General features: G+C 39.6%; 1 protein-coding gene across 1 annotated transcript in view; it reads right to left on the bottom strand.

The window, feature by feature from the left end:
• The window catches only part of XPNPEP3 (X-prolyl aminopeptidase 3), a 62414-nt gene that overhangs the window by 4928 nt on the left and 32587 nt on the right, over positions 1-24899 (bottom strand). The window contains exons 5-9 of the mRNA XM_082350114.1: positions 16916-16978; positions 16012-16125; positions 8786-8871; positions 1427-1607; positions 227-347 (exon numbers count right to left, since the gene is read on the bottom strand). Coding sequence (XP_082206240.1) covers positions 227-347; positions 1427-1607; positions 8786-8871; positions 16012-16125; positions 16916-16978 — 565 coding nt within the window. The remainder of the gene's footprint in view (positions 1-226; positions 348-1426; positions 1608-8785; positions 8872-16011; positions 16126-16915; positions 16979-24899) is intronic.

The following is a 24899-nucleotide window of genomic DNA, read 5'->3' as shown; positions in this document are numbered from 1 at the left end:
ATCTGTTGTTTATTGGAGAAGTCAAATTAAACAAATTGTGTGATGTGAAATAAAAAAGCTCAAGAAAAATCTAAAATAAAGTTCCCTTCTACACTGGAGAGATTCATTTTCCTGTCTCTTCTAATTTAATTACATTCGTTCAGGTAAAAATAAAGTGTTTACCTTTCTATCTAACACTAGAATTACATGTCCCAAGGGATCAGAGGCTGCTAGCACCTCCCCTTACCTGGCTCCACTGTGATTACCATACCAGGCTGCAGAGGGAGGGAGCGGGGCATGTCTGGAGTGTCGTGGACATCCATCCCGAGGTAATGGCCAACATGATGCGGGCAGTATTTTCGAGCAGCCTGGAAAAGATATTACCTCAGTGTTATTAGAGCAATGACCACTTAAGGGGAAAGTTGGGCATATATAACGCCGTGAGATATGTGTTAATACTGCCTCCTGCCCCCAGTTCTACCACTTGTTTCACCTATCCTCGGGCTAATGCTTAAGAGACTTGAAAACTGCCACCTCTTGTACGCAATTCTGCCAACAGCATTCTAACTAATCCACATTTCTATTCTTACAATTTAATATACTACACACATGCTAACTGGGGTAAGCCCAGTAATGACTATGGCAAATGAAAATCTCTTTTCTTGGGGGAGGGAAGATAATTATGTTAGAATAGTTCTCTTTTCAATGTTCGCATGTCCCTCTTAGGAAGGCTACTCTGGAGACCCTAAGTATCTCACAGCAACTTGTGGAGTAGGTATGAAACACCATGTAACACAGTAATTATTAGGCATTTACTAGCTTGGATATTTCTATCCGTTGATTAAAGATCTGTTGGCATGAACAGGAGGAATTTATAGCTTTTTTCCTATTGATAAAAGAAACCCTGGCAGCCTAAACTTGGAGCTAGGAGATGCCTTACCGGTCTGTTTCGTTTGACCACCTGGCATGGTCACATGCCATTTAATTTAAAGCTGAGGCTTTAAATTTCTATTGAACACCATCACATTTTGGATGCAGATGAAATTCACTAAACACGGCAACTGAGGATATTGTTAAAAGTCTCAACAATGTTACTGAAGCAAGAAACACCCTCCCCTTCGACCCCTACCTTTTCAAAATCACTACAAAAGAATTAAGAGTTAACCTCTCCTCCGTTTTATGTCCTCTTCCACCCTGTCTGTACCAGACTTCATTTTGTTTTCTGAAGACTGAGCTAGTTACACAGTATGCAATGAACCAGATGTGCTGCCATCTTCTGGTAGAAATAAGTACTGCACCTTTTGTTTTAATCCAAGTTCAAAAAAAGTCCCTCTTACTGGTGAAGAATCACAAACACCATTTCTAAATCTAATTAGCTTTACATAGGATAAAAACTAAGCAGCATGTCAGGTGTTCTTAAGAAATGGGGCCAAAGGAAGTGAAGTACCTTGAAGGCATTATTTTCCTTAATGTTCTTCATGATCCCCAACTCTTTAAGCTTCTGTCCTATCAGTGTTAGCATCATGCTGTAGATGTTATCCAAGCTTGTTCCAGGGGAGCAGAGGGTCAGACAATCTTTCTGGACTTCTAGAACAGCTTCATAGAGTTCTGCCTGAGGTGCCGTGAACCTGGGGACAGGAAAACCCAAGAACTCGAATTTGGAACTCTCTGATACTGTAGGAAGTTTGCTTCTAAGTTTGATTAGAAAAACTCCAAGGCAATGATGATGGGGCATTGTTGATATTTAGTCAGTACCAGTATATCATTAATGACAGGACCTCAGTCATGCCTAGATGCTCAACAGGAAGAGCAATGACCCTTCAAGCTGGGGCAGCAACAACAATCTCTCCTTCAAACGGTCAGCTGACAGACACGGGGTGAGGCTAAAAGATGCACCCAGCCATGGGCTTCCCTGGTGGCGCAGGGGTTGAGAATCTGCCTGCCAATGCAGGGGACACGGGTTCAAGCCCTGGTCTGGGAAGATCCCACATGCCGCGGAGCAACTAGGCCTGTGAGCCACAACTACTGAGCCTGCGTGTCTGGAGCCTGTGCTCCGTGACAAGAGAGGCCGCGATAGTGAGAGGCCTGCGCACCGCGATGAAGAGTGGCCCCCGCTCGCCGCAACTAGAGAAAGCCCTCACATAGAAACGAAGACCCAACACAGCCAAAAATAAATAAGTTAATTAATTAATAAAAATGACAGACTTAAAAAAAAAAAAGATGCACCCAGCCATGAATGCAGTCAGAGGGCCAGATCAGGCTTACTCTTGATCCTCTCCATTTTTTTTTTTTACCATTAAAAAAACACAAACAAAAACCAACCAACCAAACAAAAAAAAACAGAGCCTAAGGATCCACTTATAGGCAAAGCAGATGTCATGGGATAAACTAATCAATACTTTGGCTGTGGGACTTCCCTGGTGGCGCAGTGGTTAAGAATCCGCCTGCCAATGCATGGGACACGGGTTTGAGCCTGGTCCGTGAAGAGCCCACATGCCGCGGAGCAATTAAACCCACGTGCCACAACTACTGAGCCTGTGCTCTAGAGCCCGCAAGCCACAACTACTGAGTCCGTGTGCCGCAACTACTGAAGCCCATGCACCTAGAGCCCGTGCTCCGCAACAAGAGAAGCCACCGCAAATGAGAAGCCCGAGCACCGCAATGAAGATTAGCTCCCGCTTGCCGCAACTAGAGAAAACCCGCACGCAGCAACCTGAAGACCCAACGCAGCCAAAAATAAAGTAAAATACATTAATTTATAAAATAAATAAATAAAATGTATTTGTTTAAAAAAAAATACTTTGGCTACTAATAACTTACTAGTTTCCAAGTGTCCTTAGTATAATAATTTCTTCATCAATAATGGGGAAAAATGAGGGAAAAAAACCAAGCTGGGGTGGTATATGATATGTGTTTTTAATACATTAAAAAAAAATTTAACTTATTTTATTTTTGGCTGCGTTGGGTCTTCGTTGCTGCACGTGGGCTTTCTCTAAGTCGCAGCAAATGGGGACTACAAATGGGGGCTACTCTTCGCTGTGGTGTGTGGGCTTCTCACTGCGGTGGCTTCTCTTGCTGCGGAGCACGGGCTCTAGGCGCTTGGGCTCAGTAGTTGTGGCACACGGGCTTAGTTGCTCCGCAGCATGTGGGATCTTCCCGGACCAGGGCTCGAACCCATGTCCTCTGCATTGGCAGGCGGATTCTTAACCACTGCGCCACCAGGGAAGTCCCTATACATTGTTGATGGAATTATAAATTAGTACAGCCAGTTAAATCAAAGGCCTTAAAGGTGCTCATAAAAGTTAAGTTTGTAATTCTGCTCTAAGAAGCCATCCTGACAAAATATTTGAAATTCAAAAAAAGCTGAATATACAAAAATGTTCACTGTGATTTTAAAAATAATTATAATAGATACAATCTAAATGTCACCTAATAAGAATGGTTAAAGTCAGCAAGGTAATGCTATAATGAAAACCTACACACCCATCTCCCAGGTTCAGCCATCATCAACACTGTTATCTTTGTATCATTGCTGAGTATAACCATGCTCCACCCCATCTCAGTATTACTAAACATTTTTTAACAATTCTTTTTCTAATGTAAATTTTATGTACACTGAAATGTACAAATCTGAGCTCTACAATTCTGACAAATGGATGTGCTGATGGTGATGAAGCTGGGGACACTGAACCCCTAAGTTCTGCTGAGTCATCTTCGCTAGGAGAAGCAGCCCTTCTACCCCTGTCTGAGGAGGTCAACCCTGTTTTGACTGAGAACCTACAGGTATCTCCCCAGAGGCAGCTGCCTTGGTAGTTGCTTCTAGACCCACAACTAGACATTACTCCCAGCAGGTCCCAAAAAGTTAGGTACAAAGTGTGACCCATGACGAGATGCGCTATAATCCAAAAAGAACTGCACGATTTTTCCTATTTATATAGACAAAAATCTGGGAATATGTATAGAAATGGATGTTCATGTGTTGGCTAATGGTGGAAGGAACATAAAGTTGGATCAGGCTGAATTTATTGATAGGGGTCCACTAAGGAGAGATTCTGGATTCAATGCTGAAGCTTGAGGGCTCAGAAAGGCTCTAACGGTTTATTTGGTTGGTTGGCTGAAACATGGATCAAAAGGTAGCCTGAACTAAATGAATTCAAATACCAGAACTACTTGTCTATGTTGGAGAAAGAATTCTGCCTCAAGACTGCAACATCAACTTTTGCTTGAGTTTCCAGCCTGCAGTTCTGCCCTCTGAAATTCAGAAATGCCAATCCCCATGATCACATGAGCCCGTTCTTTAAAATCAATCGATCATCAACCAACCTACCTACCTACATATGCATACATACATAATATATCCCACTGGCTGTTTCTCTGGAGAACTCTGATCCAGATCCATATCCCTATGACATAGAACATTGCCATCCCCCTCGTGGAAGTTCCTCATGTCTATTTCTAATCAATACCCCCACCTCGAGAGGGAAACACTGTTCTGATTATTTTCACCTTAGTTTTGCCTATTCTAGCATGTCATATAAATGGAATTAGACAATATGTACTCTTTTGTGTTGAACTTCCTTCATTAAGAATAATGTCCATGGTGTTATTTTGATCAGTAGTTTGTTCCCTGTTTATTGCTGAGTGGTATTCCCTTGTATGAATAGCCCACAATTTGTGTATTCATTCTCTTGCTGATGGACATTTAGGTCATTTCCAGTTTTTGGCTACTGTGAATAAAACTGTTATGAATATTCTTGTACAAGTCTTTTTGTTCCCGTTGCACTGCACCACTGCCAACACTTGGTATGGTTGGTCTCTTTAATTTCAGCCATTCTAGTGGATGTGCAGAGGTTTAACATGGCTTTTCCTCAATGACTAACAATGATGAATACACATAGTTGTTCACATATTATCTTATTTTCTTATTTTATTTTATTTTACTTTTTTTAAATGTTAAATGGAGCATTTAGGGGAAGAACATATGTTGTTACTATTCTTGCAAATTTTCGGAGGTTTCAAAGTAGGTTTTTTTGTTTGTTTGTTTTTTTAACTTTTGGGTTTTATTTATTTATTTATTTATGGCTGTGTTGGGTCTTCGTTTCTGTGCGAGGGCTTTCTCTAGTTGCGGCAAGCGGGGGCCACTCTTCATCACGGTGCGCAGGCCTCTCACTATCGCGGCCTCTCTTGTTGCGGGGCACAGGCTCCAGACGCGCAGGCTCAGTAATTGTGGCTCACGGGCCTAGTTGCTCCGCGGCACGTGGAATCTTCCCAGACCAGGGCTTGAACCCGTGTCCCCTGCATTGGCAGGCAGATTCTCAACCACTGCACACCAGGGAAGCCCCACATATTATCTTATTATCCTTTTGATATCTGTAGGGTTTACAGTGATATCCTCTTTCCTGATCACACAGCTCCAGCAGATTCATGGGAGTAATGTTCCTTAAGTTCGCACCTAATGATCTGTACCCTTTCTGGCTGAAAGTTTCTTTTGCTGCAGATAAAATCTTTGGCTCACACTTTTGTTCTCTGAGCATCTTCAATACGTTATGCTATTTTCTTCTTTCATAAAGCTTGGCTTTTGAAAAGTCTGATAACAGTCTAGTTTCCTTTCCTTCATAAATAGTGTGCTCTTTTTTTCTAGATCCCCAAAAGAATTTTTCTTTTCCTTGCAGGTTCAGAATTTTACTAGACTATGTCTTGGTGTTGTTTTTTTCTGGGCTGATATTCTCAGGTACGTAGTGTGCTCTGTCTAAGGTAGTTTCAATTTTCTTTTTTCAGGAAAATTTTAAATTATAGTTTTTAGTATTTGTTCTGTTCCCTTGCTTTGGTTTTCTTCTTCAGGGCTTCCTTCATGTGTATGTTCTAACTCTTTGCCTATTTTTAAAAAATTTTTTAAATTTTTGGCTGTGTTGGGTCTTCATTGCTGTGCACAGGCTTTCTCTAGTTGCAGCGAGTGGGGGCTACTCTTCGTTGCGATGTGTGGGCTTCTCATTTGCGGTGGCTTCTCTTGTTGCGGAGCACGGTCTCTAGGTGTGCAGGCTTCAGTAGTTGTGGCACTCAAGCTCAGTAGTTGTGGCTCGTGGGCTTTAGAGAACAGGCTCAGTAGTTGTGGCACATGGGCTTGGTTGCTCCATGGCATGTAGGATCTTCCCGGACCAGGGCTCGAACCCGTGTCCCCTGCATTGGCAGGCAGATTCTTAACCACTGCGCCACCAGGGAAGCCCCTGAAGTGATTTTAAACTTATTTCTAATTCTTTTCTGAGTTTGTCACTTTATTACCAAGATTTTCTAATTCTGATATATGTTGTTTTTTCATGTTTTGAATGATTTGCTTTAAAAATTTTTAGCTTGTTTTAAAACAAAAGGGCATTGTTTTGATCTATTTTGTAGTCATGTCTTTCTGGCATGCTTTCATTTCTGTAGGGATGTTATTCTGCTCCTTATTCTCCTTTTGCTTTTAATAACTTTTTATGAGATTTAACCTAGAAGCTTTTTTTTTTTTGGCCGTGTTGAGCAGCATGCGGGGTCTTAGTTCCCTAACCAGGGATCAAACCTGCGCCCCCTACAGTGGAAGCATGGAGTCTTAACCACTGGACCTCCAGGGAAGTCCCCTAGATGCTTTTTTAATTGCTTATTTTATACGAAATTAATTTCCTTTACTTTTAGAATAAGGCAGGATTTATAAAAGATTTAACTTCAGAGTGTAATCTTCTGTTGTTTTGGTGTAGTGGTAAAAAATAAGGCAGCTGGGGCTTCCCTGGTGGCGCAGTGGTTGAGAATCTGCCTGCCAATGCAGGGAACACGGGTTCGAGCCCTGGTCTGGGAAGATCCCACGTGCCGCAGAGCAACTAGGCCCGTGAGCCACAATTACTGAGCCTGCGCGTCTGGAGCCTGTGCCCCGCAACAAGAGAGGCCGCGATAGTGAGAGGCCCGCGCACCGTGATGAAGAGTGGCCCCCGCTTGCCGCAACTGGGGAGAGCCCTCGCAAAGAAACGAAGACCCAACACAGCCATAAATAAATAAATAAATAAAAACAAATACTTAAAAAAAAAAAAAATAAGGCAGCTTGTTTCAGATCTTTCCTGGTTCAGTTCCTCTCCCTCACTTTGGTTTTATTTATTTATTTATTGGGCTGCACTGCGTGGCCCTCGGGATCTTTTCCCCCGACCAGGGATTGAACCCAGGCCACGGCAGTGAAAGTGCCAAGTCCTAACTACTGGACTGCCAGGGGACTCCCTTTCCCCCCCTCTTTGATTTGGATCATCTCATTCCTTCCTCTCTTTAGTTCCTAACCTGCTCAATTTCTGTTCTACTTCCAGCAGTTTCTCTTAAGTGTGAGTCCCTGTCCTAGGGGAGCCCAGCACCTTCAGACTTTCTTGGGCCACTGGATTGGCAAATCCTTCCCGTTTTCAGCTTCTGTTCTGAAATTGGCTCATCATCCTGACTGTGAATAGCTGTTGGTTATTTTGGGGTTCTCCTGTTTTCAGGTCTGTCAGTTAGCCTCCCCCACCATTGCTGCTTCCTTCTCCTTCCACACAGATACTGATACCACCCAGGTCTTGTGGTTGTACATAATGTGTTCATAACTGTTTGTATTTTGAGATTTTAGTGATACCCCATTACCTGGTGTTTGGGGTACCAGTCACTACCTAGTTGTTCTATTCTTATTTGAAAATTCAGAAAGACTGAAAAACTATTATTTGCTGCCATCTCTCCAGAATCCCTGATTCTTTTTATAGTTTTTGGTTTCTTACTGAGATTCTCTATCTGTTCACACATTACACTTATATCTTCCTTTAACTCCTTGAGCACAGCTATTGTTAGCTGCCTTAAAGTCCTCATCTGCTAATTGTAACATGAGGGTTATTTAGGATCTGTTTTTATTGACTATATTTTTCTTGATTATGGGTCACATTTTCCTGATTCTTCTTATGTCTAGTGATTTTTTTAAATGAACAGTAGAAATTACAAATGATACAATGTAGAGATTCTAAAATTCTGTTATGTTCTTCTGAAGAGTGATTTTGTTAACTTGGCTGGATTCAAACTGCAAGCTCTGCTCTTAGTAGGAAGCAACTAAAATCTCTGTTCAGTCCATTCAAATTCTGGCTGCCAGTATTTTGCTGAGCCTCCTGGGATCTCGCCCTAGAATATAATGTAGTGATCAGCCAAGGATTTTGGAATATTTTATATGCAGATTTTGGACCTCACCCTTTTTTGCAGTACCCTCTCTTTCAGGATTTCCCCCCATCTTTCTGGTTCCTTGCTAGTATCTAATTCTGTCCTTTGACACCTTAGGCCAATAAGGCTGTGGCTTCTTGCTGCCCAAGCTGTGTGGATTGGGGAGTGCCCTCAAGCAAAAAACTCGAACCACTTACATCTAACCCATTATAGCTCTTCTTTCAAGGACAGACTTACGCTGCAGTTTCTGCAGGCTTTTAGGAAGCTCTCTAGTGCCTTCAAATACTTGTTTTTAATATTTTGTCCAGATTCTATAATCGTTATCTGTGGAGGGTTAATCTGGCCAAACTATTCTACCATAACCTAAATATTATCTTTGTACTCAGAAAATAAAAACTTAAATTTGTTTTTAAAAAATGTGTGTGCACACATGTTAACTAGGTGTTTTTAGGTGCCTGAACCTTGATATGATGAATAAAACAGTCTTAGAAAATAATCAGGAGCTTTGTAAAGGCAGTTAATGTGAGCTAGAGGGAACCTGTATATTTCTTTAGTCCTTTATTCCAAATATATCCATATTCTAACTCCTACTCCTAAGAAGCAGTGGGATCTGTGGAAGCCCTACCTGCCATTGACAGGCCAGGTACGAGTGATGTCACTCACATAGCAAGAAGACTCACAACCTCCATCCAGCAGCACCATTTCCCCATCCTGGAACAAAAGTAAGACAGGTAAAAGTAGGTGACTTAATGACTGTCAGTTGTTTCTTCTTCTAATTTAAACTCTTCATGCCTTTCATTTTATAAAAAACAAAACAAAACAAAAACTCTACTTTAAAGGAGACTAATCTTCTCTGGTTCCTTCTCACAAGAAACAGCATCTAAGTTTTTCATATGAATTCACACTGGCTCAAGAACGATGGCACTGTAGAGTGGTTAAGTGCATTGGCTCTGGAACCAGAGTGCTTGGGTTTGAATTACTAGGTGTAAGCATTAGCATTTATGATTTATTAACATCATAAATATTACCATTATCACTATTAATTAAAAAAATCCTATATAGGTTGGTATCCAGGGCCTTTACTCAAATATAATTACCTGTAACCATTTAACTTTAGAATATCACTTCCCCTTCTGCTCTCCATCAAAATACATGTGGGGGGAAAACAAACAAACAAACAAACCCCAAACAAAAACCAAACCAAAAAACCAAAAAACCAAAAAACTTTGGGTACATCTCTCTTTTACTACTTGTCATGTTATACTGAAATTTTCTATTTATGCCCTTGAAGACAGGCCATATCTTAATAATATCTAAATAAGCACAGAACTTGGCACATAGTAGAATAATGGTCAAATAAGTACATGTATAATAATGGCAAGAATAATGAATGTGGTTTTTGTTTCTGGAAAAATGATAGAATAAATTTTAGATAACAACTAGATCCTGGACAAAAATATATTTTATGAAATGTTGACATTACATCATATAAGAGACATCTTAAAGACTTTTTTTCTTGTATAAAAACAACCCAGAACTGAAACTAGAGCTGAGTAGTGATAAGGTTAAGTGTTACAGTATATAGGAAAGAAGGTGTTGCAAAGTGGGGAAGATGAAGTGGAGATTCCTGCATTAACCCAGGACACTCACAGTGGATAACAGGGCCCCAGGTCATTAGGACCCACTTCACTTCTGGCAAAAGCATATGCAAATAACATTTAGAGGAAATAGCGCCCAAATTTGGGATTGCATAATTTCCCAAAAATAACAACAAGCAAATATGAGCTCACAACCAAAGGCTGTCAAGCACAGGAGGCAGTAGGTCACTGTGAGTGAGAGTTAGCAGGAACAACAAATACCAAATTTAGATCTTCCAGAATTCCACACAATGGAGTTATCAGATACAGAATTGCTATTATGAAATGTTTAAAGGGATAAAAAATGGAATCACAAAGGATAACAAGCAACAAGAGACAATTGAGAATAACTGTGGATTTGAAGGGAACCAAATGGAAATAAAAAAAACTGCTGAAATAAAATACTCAGTGGATGGCTGAAGTAGTAGGTTAGACAAATGAAGAGAAAATTTAGTTTCCTGGAAGACAGACCTACCAAAATCCCCTAGAGTATGACACAGACAAGGCAAATGTAAAATGAAAGAAACATTAGCTATTGGAAACAGAAAAGAGGTTTAACATACATCTAACTGAAGACCTTGAAGGAGTGAACAGAGAGAATGTAGGAGAGATGATATCTGAAGAAATAATGTCTGAGAATTTCCTAGAACTGATGAAGACATGAATCTACAGATTCAGGAAGCAGAGGTATCATAATGAGGACATGTAAATATAGATTTGTATTTAGATATATAATAAAACTGAGAAATACCAAAGAAAAAGAAATCTTAATGCAGAAAAAGCAAAAAGAAACTTCATAAAGGAATGATAATTATTATACTTTAAAATCAGCAACACTGAAAGTCAGAAGAAAGGAGTATAATCTATTAAAATTGATGACTGAAAATAACTGTCAATCTAGGATGGTTTTCCTCAGCATAGCCATCTTTCAAGAATGAGAATGAAATAAAGATGTTTTGGCTAAACAAAAGTAGAAAAAGTTTATCAGCTACACACCTTCATCTAAAGGATGTTCTTCAGGTAGAAGGAAGGTGATCCCAGAAAGGCCATCTAAGATGCAAGAAGGAAAGATCAACATGCAGGTAAATCTAAACAAACTCTGTTAGAAGGGGGCTCTGCTTTGACTTGTTCCTGACAGCTAGATGTAGCCGTGGTGAGCTGAGGCAGAACCACAGGGCAGCCTGCTGTCTCTGACTAGATCTCTGCCAGATGCCTACCAGCCGGTCCATGACAGAGTCCTTCCAGATGCCCCAACAGTCCTCTGCATTCCTCATGGCTTCTTGATGACCCTGCCCACTAAGTTGAAAAGTTTCAGATAACTGAAGCCAGACTATGACCTAGAAGTTTTTGACTATTTTCTCTTATTTCTTATTTGGGTCACTTCAGCTAATAATGGCAATATATCTCTCTCCCTGTAAAGCTAGATTTGTGTTTATTCTCTAGTTTTTCAAGGATGAATACTATATTGTTTAGGAATAGGTACACTGGTGGTAAAACTATGAAGAAAAACAAAAAAAAAAGGTTAAAACAAACGTCAAGATGGTAGGAGACAGAAAGGGAGATGTGCTTCAGATTGCCCAAGGGACTACTAAGGTATAAGCAATGATCTTCTTACCCTTGATGGTGAATACATGGTTGTTCATTTTCTCATTATTATTTTAAACAGCGCATTACATTTATTGTTTATAATATATGATAAATTTGTATTTAGAAATATAATAAAACTGAGAAATACCAAAGAAGAAAATCTTAATGCAGCAAAAGCAAAAAGAAACAGTGGAATATAATGAAAAAAACACATGGAATATAATGAAAGTGAAATATTAATCCTTAAATAATTATAATTAGAACAGAAGAAAGGATGAAAATTAATGAGTTTAGGGAATTCCCTGGTGGTCCAGTGGTTAGGACCCAGTGCTTTCACTGCAGGGGGCCCAGGTTTGACCCCTGGTCCGGGAACTAAGATCCCATAAGCCGTGTGTCACGGCCAGAAAAAAGAGTTTAGCATCTAATTTAAGAAGATTAAAAAAAGAACAAGAGAATAAACACAAAGAGTAGAAGAGTGAAATTAACAAAGGCCAGGGCACAGTGTGATGAGATAATAAACAAAGACAAAATAGCATTAATGAGTGCAGTTTTTTTTTTTAGTATTTTTACTTATTTATTTAAAAAATTATTATTTATTTATTTATTTTATTTTTGGCTGCGTTGGGTCTTAGTTGCGGGATCTTCCCTGAGGCATGCGGGAGTGAAGTTGGTTTTAAAAGACTAATAAAAACCCACAAACCTCTGCTGAGATTTCTTTGCACAGATCTTAAGTATACAGAATTAAGTCTGTTTTGTCAAACGTATACACCCATGTAACCACACCCTCATGGCCTTACCCAGTCAACACCCCATCAGAAGCAACCACTGATCCGATTCCTATCACCATAGATTAGTTTTGCTTATTTCAGAACTTCATACAAATAAAATCATATAGTTTGTAATTTTCTTGTGTCTGGCTTATTTATTCAGCGTAATGCTTTTGAGATCATTCATGCTGTTGGCAGTGCTGTAGTTTGCTCCTTTTTATCTCAAGGATATACCACACGGTAATTTCCATATCTAATATCCTGGTTATGGACCCCTGGACTATTATGAGTTCACTTGCTATCAACATTCTTGTACAAGGCATTTTTTGGACATACGTTTTCATTTTTCTTGGAAAAATACCTAAAAAGAAACTGCTGGTTCACAGAGAACATGTATGTTTACTTACTTACTTACTTACTTAATTTATTTATTTAATTTTTTGGCTGTGTTGGGTCTTCGTTTCTGTGAGAGGGCTTTCTCTAGTTGCGGCAAGCGGGGGCCACTCTTCATCGCGGTGCGTGGGCCTCTCACTATCACGGCCTCTCTTGTTGCGGAGCACAGGCTCCAGACGCGCAGGCTCAGTAGTTGTGGCACACGGGTTTAGTTGCTCCGCGGCATGTGGGATCTTCCCAGACCAGGGCTCGAACCCGTGTCCCCTGCATTGGCAGGCAGATTCTCAACCACTGCGCCACCAGGGAAGCCCTGTATGTTTACTTTTAAAGAAACTGTCTATTAAGATTTATTAGAAAAGGGACTTGCCTGGTGGTGCAGTGGTTAAGAATCCGCCTGCCAATGCAGGGGACATGGGTTCGAGCCCTGGTCTGGGAAGATCCCACATGCCGCGGAGCAACTAAACCCGTGTGCCACAACTACTGAGCCTGTGCTCTAGAGCCCACAAGCCACAACTACTGAGTCCTTGTGCCACAACTACTGAAGCCTGCGTGCCTAGAGTCTGTGCTCCACAACAAGAGAAGCCACCGCAATGAGAAGCACGTGTATCACAACGAAGAGTAAGCCCTGCTCGCCACAACTAGAGAAAGCCCACACACAGCAGCAAGGACCCAATGCAGCCAAAAATAAATAAATAAATAAACAAACAAACAAAGATATCAAGAATGTAAAAAGGTACATAGATGGAAAACAAAACAAACAAACAAAAAACAAAAGAAAAAAAAGAATGTAAAAGGGTACATTACTACAAACACAAAAGATTAAAATGTAAGATAATACTACGAGTAATTTTAAAAACTTAGACAAAATGGTACAAAAATATAATCTACCAAACTGTCTCAGGAAGAATGGAAATATAAATTGATAAAAACACTTCGGGAATGTCTGGCATTTTCTATGAAAGTTGCAAATATGCATATCCTATGACCCAGCAATTCCATTATTAGGTGTCTCTTAGGCAACCTTGATAACTTACATACCATGAATAATGTACAAGAATGTTCACAGAACATTGTTCATAATGGTAAAAACCTGGAAAATATATAAATATCCATCTATGGATATTTATCACATTAAGAAATTCAAACTGAGAAAATTTCATAATATTTATTCATTTAAAAATAACAATAAACCCATTAATTACATGCTAAAATAACATTTTTAATGAAAATAACTATTTTTCTAAATAAAAATATTTAGTTAGAAAAGTGGCATTGTTTTACATTTTTGCAAATCTCTGTCTAGCATAGACAAATAGAAGACAGCTGGAGTCTCATATTTGCTTTCTGCATTCAATTTGGTGTGATATTGCATGTCATAAGGCCTCTGGGATACTTCACCGTACAGTTGAGAGAAAACAAGAGTGAAAAAGAGCACATAATATAATGTCTTAGCATTCTTATGAAAATACATTTAACTTCACAGACCATGCTCTACCTGCTATCCTACACTCCAGCAATTACAATGAAGAAACTACAGCGGCATACAACAATATACTGTTGTACAAAAGAAGACACAGACATAATATTTCAAATACATAAAGTTCAAACATGACCAAAAACCGAACTATATAAACTACATTATTTATTAATTGTAAAATAAAAAGAAAAGCAAAGACATGATCACCATCAAAATTGGGAGAGTGTTACCCTATCAGGGAGAGAAGGAGTTATCACAGGGAGGGAAGGACCACGTGGTGGAAAAGCTTCTTGGGGGTGGGAGGGACACAGTAATGTCCTATTTAAGGGGTTTAAGTGTTTCCTGTAAAGGGCTAGATAATATTTGTTTTGTGGACCGTACTGCCTCTGGTGCAACTACTCAACTCTGCCATGGGGTGCGGGTGGGGGTGGGGGTGGGGGAGTGGAAACCACTGTGTTCCAATAAAACTTTATTTAAAAAACAAAGTGGCAGGCTGGATTTCGCCCAGAGGGCTGTAGCTTGCCAACATGTTTTATTTCTTGACCTGGGTAATGGTCTCATGGGTGTTAACTTTATAATTACCCATTAAACTATTCTTTTATGGTTTAAGTACTTTTCCAGTACTTACATTTTACAATAAGAAATGTAAAATAAATAAATAAATAAATAAAAATACAAAGAAAGAAATAGAAAGCCTCAGTATATTAAAGAAATTGAATCATAGTTAAAAATCCCACAAAAGATATCTGGCCCAAATAATTCCACAGGAGAGTTCTACCCAATTTTCAAGAAACATTAATTCAAACCATTTTACAATATTAAAAAATAAACTATTCATTTTATGAGTTTAGTTTGACCTTGAATGAAAACCATAAATTCAGTATGAGAAAAATTATAGACAATCTCACTCATGTACACAAATCAGAATATCCTAAACAACACATTAGCAAGTTGAAAGCAGTAATGCCAAAGATACGAAAAGATGCTTAACTTCACTGGTAATTGAGGTAATGGAAATTAAGACCACAATGAGATACTGTTTTATTCCAACTAAAATGGCAAAAATTAAGAAGTCTGATAATATCAGGGGATGGAAAGGATGTGGTGAACAGAATTATACACTGCTGGTAGGAGTGTAAATAGATACAAATACTTGAGAAAAAATTTGTATTATCTTATCATACTTGAATTAAAAGAAAAGTTTGAGTCCCCAAAACTACATATAGCAATATATGATTTTTATATATTTCATAAACAAGCAGAACTAATTAATATTGTTTGGGGAATCATGTCTTTGTGATAAAACTATTGACAAAATCAAGAGAATGACAAACAAAAATTTAGGATACCGGTTAGTGACCTTTGGGAGGGAGGCAGTAGGGTGCCAGAGCATAAGGGTACGTACGCAGATGTAACATATTGGTAGTGTTCTGGCTCTTGAGTTGAGTCATTGGTTCATGGGTATTCATTAAAAAAGATTATATTGTATAATTTATGTTTGCTATATATTTTTTTGAATTTACTGTAAATTAAAGTAGATAATTAAAAATAGACTTAATAAAGGAATACACGATTCTTTACTTGTATAGTCACTTGGGGAGAAAACCATAAAAAATAAGTTCCCTCACAGCTAACAAGATAGTCGTAAAACCTGTCTGCTCCCAAAATATGCTTGGTCCACTGTTGCCACAAGTCCTTAGCAAAGGAGTTTTATCAAATGAAATGAGCAGAGGCTTTAGACTAGAATAGTCGGCTCTACACTAATGAGTTACCTAATTTTTTAGTTTATTACCTCATCTATTAAACAGGCATGTTAATAATTGTTCCTATCTCACATTGCTAATGTGCAGATCAAAGGAGATCATGTCTGTAAGGGATTTATAAATAGCAGTTAGTTTGTGAAAGCTGAAGGTTAGGGGACCATGAGGTTAGAGTTTTCTACTAAGGCATCTGGACCCAGAGGAAGCAGCACTGAAGGGGATCTGTGTACCTTGATGCGTTGATTGTTCTTCACATAGTGCAGAGTGTTTGACCGATTACCTCCAGCAACCACAGGTGGGTAGGCTAAGATGTCTGCACCACGGGCCCGGCATTCAAATTCAAACTGAAAAACAACAGCAAAGTACAACTGCAAGTCTGACTGAGATTTCCTCAGGGCAGCCCCAGCCCAGGCTCTCTTCAACAGCTCATACCTCCATTCAAGTACTTATCTTAAGTTAACAATGGAAAACTATTTGTCACATCTTTTTAACCAAACTTTTATGCTGTAACTTCAGGCCATTTCTTTTATGCTCACCCCAATACTGTTATTCAACTCTATTATTAAATCTGTTCTTTTCTCGAAAACCTATGATTGGGCTGAGTACAGAGAAACGGTCAGATACTTTACATGTTACTATTTGTTTTTTCTTATTTAGATCAACACTGAAATATGGCTTGCATTTTTAACAACAGCTCTAAATTACCAATTTCAACCTTTCAAATAGCTACCGACCTACATGCTCTGGAAATGTGAAAAAGGATGCTAGGCAAATGGTAAATTCTACTAATTTCATTATATCCTAGGATGGAGCTGGAGACTGGTTCATATCTGCTACTATCTGCAACACTACCTCAGATTCTTTGCCTTTACATTTACTTAAACAGTATTATTCTTCTTAACTCACACTTGCGAAAGTCTTTCCTTCTTTACCTGTTCTACTTCGCAATTTTCTCCATCTAATTGTAGATCTACATATTTTAGACTCATCTAATAAATTACCACTGACATTTAAGAACCAAATCCTCTCCACTGATATCTTGCTCACTTCCATGAAAGCCAACTGGATGCCATATGCAAATCAATGAAATTACATTTGAGTCCAACAAAACTTTTCCAGCCATTTAATGCTCACCTTAGCATAAAGAAAGCCTTCCTCTACAGGGGCTTTACTGGCAAACATGGTCTCTATGAAAGCCTGCAAAAAGAATGAAGAATGAAAAGAACATAGTCTCATTTTAACTACGCTGCTTATTCAAATGTTCAAAATACTGGAGCTCAAACGAAAAGCACACTTCTCCCCAACTTTGTCAACCTGAAGTTATGGCTTTGTGGGCATCATAATACCGATTTCCAAAGAGGAAAATATTGCTTTCAGGAATAGTTGACTGATGACAGACTTAGTGGAAGGGCACCCAACCTACCCACTTAGAATATACATTGTATATTAGAATAAGCTACATGGAAACACATTTGACATTTACATTACAAAATGCTTCTACAGCCCTGGAATGTATGAAATTGTGGATTGACTGGTCCAGTCTACAGCAGGGTTTCCCAACCCTGGCACTATCAACATTTTGGGCTAGATTATTCTTTGTTTGAGGGCTGTCCTGTTCAATGTAGGATGACAGTAGCATTTCCCAACTGTGATAATCAGATGTTGCCAAATGTCCCCTGGGGGACACAGAACTGCCCCCAGTTGAGAACCCCCAGCCTATACTATCAGTATAAGTACTGTAATTCTCTGTGATAGCCACATTATATGTGTCATGTTCTCTATCTTTATAAACATACATGTTTATAATTCACCACTGTACCTTGTTCCAAAAAGGATTCTGATTAGCTTACATGGATACATAAAATACAAGATAGCATGAATTCATGGTAGAGTTAAACAAAAGGAAGGCTTGAGAGGAATGGAGCTAAACAAAACCAAACCAAAAAGAGGCATACCATAATGACCTTCACAACTACTATGGCTAATATGGACAGGCCACAGATTAATCTCTGAGTTTTCTAGCAGTCAATGTGAAAAGGGAAACTCTGTTGGCTATATAATTTCCAATGTCTGTGGGATAAAAACAAACCAGTTGCACAGGAATATGATTATATGATACTACAACTAGAAAGGAATTTCTCTCAAGTTGTTAAATGAAGTAATGAATTGAAGAAGAAATGTTTTTAATAACACTTCTTAATACAAGGTAACATCATCATAAAGCCCAAGAGAGGAAACGCAAGTGGGATGTAATGGGAATATCTGCATGGCCTGCTGCCTTTTCTCATTCTGATCTTTCTTCAGATGTCTCATCCTCAGAGAGGCCTTTCCTAACCACCCTATCTAAATTAGCATTTTCCATCACACTTTATCCCCCTCCATTGCTTCATTTTTCCTCACAGTATTTAATTCCAGCTGACTATATATCATATATTTGTTTACTGTCTCTCCTCAGTAATGTATGTAGACTGAAGATAGGGACACAGGGACAGTCTGTTTTGCTCACCACTGTATCCTTAGAACCTAAAGCAGTGCCTGCCACCACAGGAGGTACTTAAAATAAATATCTGCTGAATGAATTAGCAATTAAAATTAGTTAGGGACTAATTAGGTGGTCCAGTGGCTAGGACTCCCAGTTTCCACTGCAGGGGGCATGGGTTCAATCCCTGGTTGGAGACAGGGGAACTAAGATCCCATCCCGAAAGCCACAAGGCGTGGCCAAAAGGAAAGAAAATAAAAAAACACAACAGAAAAAAGGAAAAGTGTGGTAGCTCTACTGAGGCTCATACACTTTTTTTTAGAAAAATATTTATTTATTATTTTATTTATTTATTTTGGCTGTGCTAGGTCTTAGTTGAGGCACGTGGGATCTTTGTTGAGGCATGCATGCAGGATCTAGTTCCCCGACCAGGGATCTAACCCAGGCCCCCTGCAGTGGGAACACGGAGTCTTACCCACTGGACCCACCAGGGAAGTCTTGAGGCTCATACACTTAAAAGAGGGATTTGTCTTTTTGTTTATTTCCTTTCAAACTGTTAATGAATAGTACAGAGAATTTTTGAATTCATGGTTCTTTTACACTGCTATGCAGACTAAACAAGATAGAAAACTTCCTTTTGCTTCGTAGGTGGTCAAATGCCTGATTTTGCTTTACTTCTTTTTATAATCAGTGTGCTTCCTATGAATCCATTTCTTCACAGATGATTCCAGGTATATATGGTATGTGGTTCATGCCACCTATCCTCACTATGTGTGTGATACCTATTCTGTAAAGACCAAGGGGCAAACTTTATGACTGCCACTTAATAGGTTGTCTTGTCACAATGTAGCCCACACTCCCAACTAACACTTAACTCTCTTACCTCACTAGGTGCTATTTTTTTTTTTAAACTTTGTTTTATTTATGTGTTTACTATTTTTTAAAATTTTACTTATTTTCTGGTTGCGCTGGGTCTTCATTGCTGCGCACAGGCTTTCTCTAGTTGCGGCGAGCGGGGGCTACTCTTTGTTGCGGTGCGCGGGCTTCTCATTGCGGTGGCTTCTCTTGTTGCGGAGCACGGGCTCTAGGTGTGCAGGCTTCAGTAGTTGCAGCGTGAGGGCTCAGTAGTTGTGGCTCATGGGCTTTAGAGTGCAAGCTCAGTAGTTGTGGCACATGGGCTCAGTAGTTGTGGCTCATGGGCTTTAGAGCGCAGGTTCAGTAGTTGTGGCGCATGGGCTTAGTTGCTCCGTGGCATGTGGGATCTTCCCAGACCAGGGATCAAACCCGTGTCCCCTGCGTTGGCAGGCGGATTCCTAACCACTACGCCACCAGGGAAGTCCCACTAGGTGCTATTTAAATGTTTGTGTTCTGACTCTTTAAAAATGTAAAATGGGTTTTCTTTGCATTTCACCCTGTGCATATCATAATCAGAGTACATCACGAATAGATACTGTATAGTTTATGGAGAAGGGAGAGTGGAGAGAAGAAGCATTTCACAAATGATTTCATAAAGGTTTTGTGTGTGTGTCCCCACATGGGTGATGTTAGAATAAGGAGACTGTGCCATTTGGAAAGGAGGGGAAGGGCACTCAGGGCAGAGGGATGACACAGGACTATGGCCCATCTCAAAGAGTTCAGGATGGCCAGCACATATGCTGGAACACATATGTCAGCACATATGTCAAGTACATACGGAGGAATGAGAAGAGATGAAGCTGGAAGGGTAGGTAGGAGGGGCCACACCATGAAAGGCCTTGCAGGAGCATGTTGAAATCTAATCCTGAAAACAACAAGGAGCCACCCTGTTGTTTAAGTAGGAGAGGGACATCAGATTTATAAAGATCACTCTGCCACGGTAGAGTTATACTCAGGCAATAATGGAAGCAAGTAGACAGCAAAGGGATACTAGGTGTCCCACTGTGCTAGGCATAGGTCAAAATAACACAGCTTGGTATTTAAACCCAGGTCTGTTCTCTACTACACTATTCTGCCTCCCTAGGAGGGCACTTGTGGACTAGTTAATTAGATATAAGGGTTGGGGAGAAGCAATTATCTGGATAATTTCCATATTTCTATCTATGGTTGTTGGGTAAACATTGATATTATTAACCATGAGAAACAATACAGGAGGAGAGTCGGGTTTGGTGGAGGGAGAGCACAAGTTTAGATACTTACAGGAAATTCAGGAAGAGATGTCCAGGAGGCAGGATATGCGTTCAGCCACAGGCGAGATCAGACCTGGAGAAAGTCTGACTCCCACCCCACTTTTCCTTCTGCCCAAATATTCTAGCAATTCTCTGTCTGTAAACATTACTTAACTCTAATGGCAAGGTCCTTTACTTATTTTAAACCAAATCAGAGTGCCACACAGTCCAACTGATTAGTATCACATAGGCACAAATTATATTTGGCTTGACCCCCAAAAGAAGGGAAATTTTTGTTTGGGCTAAGCCACAGAAATATAGCATAACTATTCTTTTTTGTTGTTTTGGGGTTTTTGTTTTTGCTTTTCTTAGCATAACTATTCTTAAGGAAACTATTTTGCCCAAATATCCAAAAATCTTACAGAAACATTCTAGATTAGAATTGGGAAAACTGAGGGAATACAATCACTGACAGCTAGAAATTGTTTATTAAGAAAAATAAGGCCAGGACTTCCCCGGTGGCGCAGTGGTTAAGAATCTGCCTGCCAATGCAGGGGACACGGGTTCGATCCCTGGTCCGGGAAGATCCCACATGCCACAGAGCATCTAAGCCCATGCACCACGACTACTGAGCCTGTGCTCTAGAGCCCGCGAGCCACAACTACTGAAGCCCATGCGCCTAGAGCCTGTGCTCTGCAACAAGAGAAGCCACCACAATGAGAAGCCCGCGCACCGCAACGAAGGGTAGCCCCCGCTCGCTGCAACTAGAGAAAGCCCGCATGCAGCAACGAAGACCCAATGAGCCAAAAAATAAATAAATACATAAAAATTTAAAAAAAAATCAAAAAATCCTCTTTGGATTTCTTAAAAAAAAAAAGAAAGAAAAATAAGGCCAAATTCCATCTCCCTGTCTGTTGTCATTACTGAATTGGTAGATAAAGGGAATACCACAGACTTAATACTTCTAAATTTTAGGACAATACTTAAAATAGTCTCTCAGGATAACTATGTGTGGACAAGTGACAGAAGTGTGGGTCAGAATATTCCCAGGTAGATTTAAAACTGATTTTACACCTTATTCAAAGACATCTGATCATTGCACTGATATCAATTCCTCTGGAGCCCTTAACGTTATCCCACAGATCTAGTTTTAGTTTTTCTTCCTTATTTTAAAAATCAGTGATTTAGGGCTTCCCTGGTGGTGCAGTGGTTGAGAATCTGCCTGCCAATGCAGGGGACATGGGTTCGAGCCCTGGTCTGGGAAGATCCCACATGCCACGGAGCAACTAGGCCCGTGAGCCACAACTACTGAGCCTGTGCGTCTGGAGCCTGTGCCCCGCAACAAGAGAGGCCGCGACAGTGAAAGGCCCGTGCACTGCGATGAAGAGTGGCCCCCGCTTGCCGCAACTAGAGAAAGCCCTTGCACAGAAACAAAGACCCAACACAGCCATAAATAAATAAATAAATAAATAAATAAATTTTAAAAAAAAAGAAAATAATTTAAAAAAAAATCAGTGATTTGCAGGAAGACAAAGACATACGCTTATCACATTTATAATTAGCTATGAGTAGTCTTTGCTGGTCTGGCCGTGGCAAGAGCACTGGACACTGTCCTTGAAGGACACTGACAAACTACAGCACATACAGAGGAGGGTTACCAAAATAAGGGAAAATATAACAAATGAGGAATAATTAAGGAAAACAAGTCTTCACTTTGGAAAGACAAAGGTAGAACACAGGAAAGCAGCCTTCAAATGTCTGTGTGCTATTCTGCTGTGAGGTTCATTCCAGCAGGTCTGGAATTAGCCTGAGCTGTTTTGCTAAAGTTCCCACTCAGCACTGATCCTGGTCAAAGTCTGAAATATGCTGGTTAACAGCGTTGAGAAGAGTTTCCAAGCACTTTGTTATCAGCTTGTCAGTACTGATAACAGTGAGATTAATGGTTTGTACTTGGTCTCCCTGGGACCTCTGAAGGGCTATGCTGTTTCACAGCAGGAATATGCTAATGTGACCAAAACCCAAAAATCCCTAGCTGAGATTCCATCTGGGGCTCCCTGGTTCCAAGGTGTTCTATGCATGCATCTGTGGTTCCTGAGCCACAGAGAAAATGTACCATGCCCGGTCCTAAGGGAGGACAACAGAAATCTGCACCCAGCTTCTCTGGACCTGGCTGTGAGACAGCCATTGGGTGTGACAGGTATTCTTACATTAATGCTGTTGCTATACTGTACCCTTCTTCTGTACTAACTGTAGACTTGTAAGCACTGTCACTGAGTCTTCTTTAACAACTGACCTGTTTAACTGCCATTGTTAGTACAGTTGGCATCTAATTCATTCATTCTTTTTTTAAACCTGAGATGAAATTCACATTACATAAAATTAACCAATAAAAGTGAACAATTCAGTGGCATTTACTATGTTCACAATGTTGTGTAGCCATCACCTTTATCTAGTTCAAAAACATTTTCATCACCCCAAAAGAAAATGCCGTACCCAGTAAGCAGTTACTTTCCATATCCCCCTCACCCTAGCCCCTGGCAAACATCAATCTGCTTTTAGTCTCTATGGATTTACATATTCTGTATATTTCATATAAATGGAATCATACAATATGTGATCTTTTGTGTCTGGCTTGCTTCACTTAGGATAATGGTTTCAAGGTTCATCAATGCTCTGGAATGTATGTCATTCCTTTTTATGGCTGAATAGTATTCCACTGTATGTATTGATATATATACTACATTTTGTTATTCCATTCATCCATTGATGGACATGTGAGTTGTTTGCACCTTTTGGCTATCCTGAATAGTGTCTCAATGAACATTTGTGTACAAGTATTTGTTTGAGTACCTGTTTTTAATTCTTTTGGGTATATCCCTAAGAGAAGAACTGTCAGATCATATGATAATTGTTTAATTTTTTCAGGAACCCCCTCAAGTATTTTCCACAGTGACTGAACATTCCCACTGGTAATGTGCAAAGGTTCCAATTTTTCCACATCCTCGCCTACATTTGTTATTTTGTTTGTTCGTTTATTTTTTAATAAGCTATCTTATTGGGTGTGAAGTGGTATCTCATTTAGATTTTGATTTGCATTTCTTAAGTGGCTAATGATATTAAGCATCTTTTCATTTGTATATCTTCTTTGGAGAGATGTCTATTCAACTCTTTTGCCCATTCTGTAATTGGGCTGTTTGTGTTTTTGTTTTTGAGTTGCAAGAGTTCTTTACAAAGTATTCTGAATACAGACCATTATCAGATTTATGGCTTGAAAATATTTTCTCCCACTCTGTAGGTTGTCTTTTTATTCTCTTGATAATGTCCTTTGACACGTAACGGTTTTTAATTTTGATCAAGTCCACTTTATCTGTTTTTCTTTTGTTGCTTATTTTCATTTCATATCTAAAAATCCATTGCCAAATTCAAGGTCATAAAGATTCACCCTATATTTCTATTAAGTTTTATATAGTTTTAGCTTTTAAGGTTAGGTCTTTGATTTATTTTGAGTTAATTTTTATATATGGTATGAGGTAGGGGTCCAAGATCATTATTTTGCATGCAGATATCCAGTTGTTCCAGCATATCTGAATTATTCTTAATATATGGTAAAGGCATTATTTTGAAAGAAAAAGAATGATTCTGATAAAAAGGGTGAAAAAAAATGCTATGAGCTTGGATGATTGCCAAGCCACCACTGGTTTAAAGTAGCACTGGCTTTGAAATCAGTGGAATCTGAAAATGACAGAACCTGAACTTTAGCAGCTAGTATAATGGACTGGAAAGGAATTGCAAACCGATAGTGGTCTTGTTAAAAACTCAGTGATACGGTTGCGGCTTTCAGCATTGATCTGAGAAAGTTCAGAATCCTCTTCAGATGAGTTTCACCCACTTTGAGCGGCAGGTAAAGCTCTAACCAAAGGAACCTGGGCCACTGTAATTTTTGATGAACCAACTAAGCTTGTGATACACACTACAACTAAGATAATTCAGGTAGGGCAAACTGTTTGATGGGGGACAAAAAAAAAATCACGGAAGGGGTTATTCGGTGAAGGAAATGAGCCATTTTTCAGATTTACATGCAACACCCTGATGAACTAAAAATGGTTCCTAAGAATTTTAGATCAAGGAGCAGTGTCTCTGGCTTTAAACACTGTTGAGTGGAGGGGAATTAGGGCTCACTGTAGCTACAGAGAAACCCCTAGCTTACTAGAATGCATTAAGGGAGGGGTCCACCATACATATCCAGAGATGGGCAATTGCCCTGCTTCTCCCTTGTCTTATAAATGGTTGGTGCCTACTGAAGCTGCAGAAATGCTGTGGATGTAGGCAGTATTGCACTGGCTGTATGATGAAGGAAATGAGCACCCTTATGGAATGCCCCTTACTAAGTTTATAACAGACACTGTGATAAAGGATGCTCACCAGCAGGGGCTTCATATGTGACTTTGCTGTTGGATCTCAGGAGGATGTAAACAGGTAGTTTCAGATTTTTTTT

The sequence above is a fragment of the Balaenoptera borealis genome (genome assembly GCF_965194805.1).
Source record: "Balaenoptera borealis genome assembly, chromosome: 13".
NCBI classification, from domain to species: domain Eukaryota; kingdom Metazoa; phylum Chordata; class Mammalia; order Artiodactyla; family Balaenopteridae; genus Balaenoptera; species Balaenoptera borealis.
The sequence above is the reverse complement of the archived record's forward strand: the minus strand, read 5'-3'. Positions and strand labels throughout refer to the sequence as shown.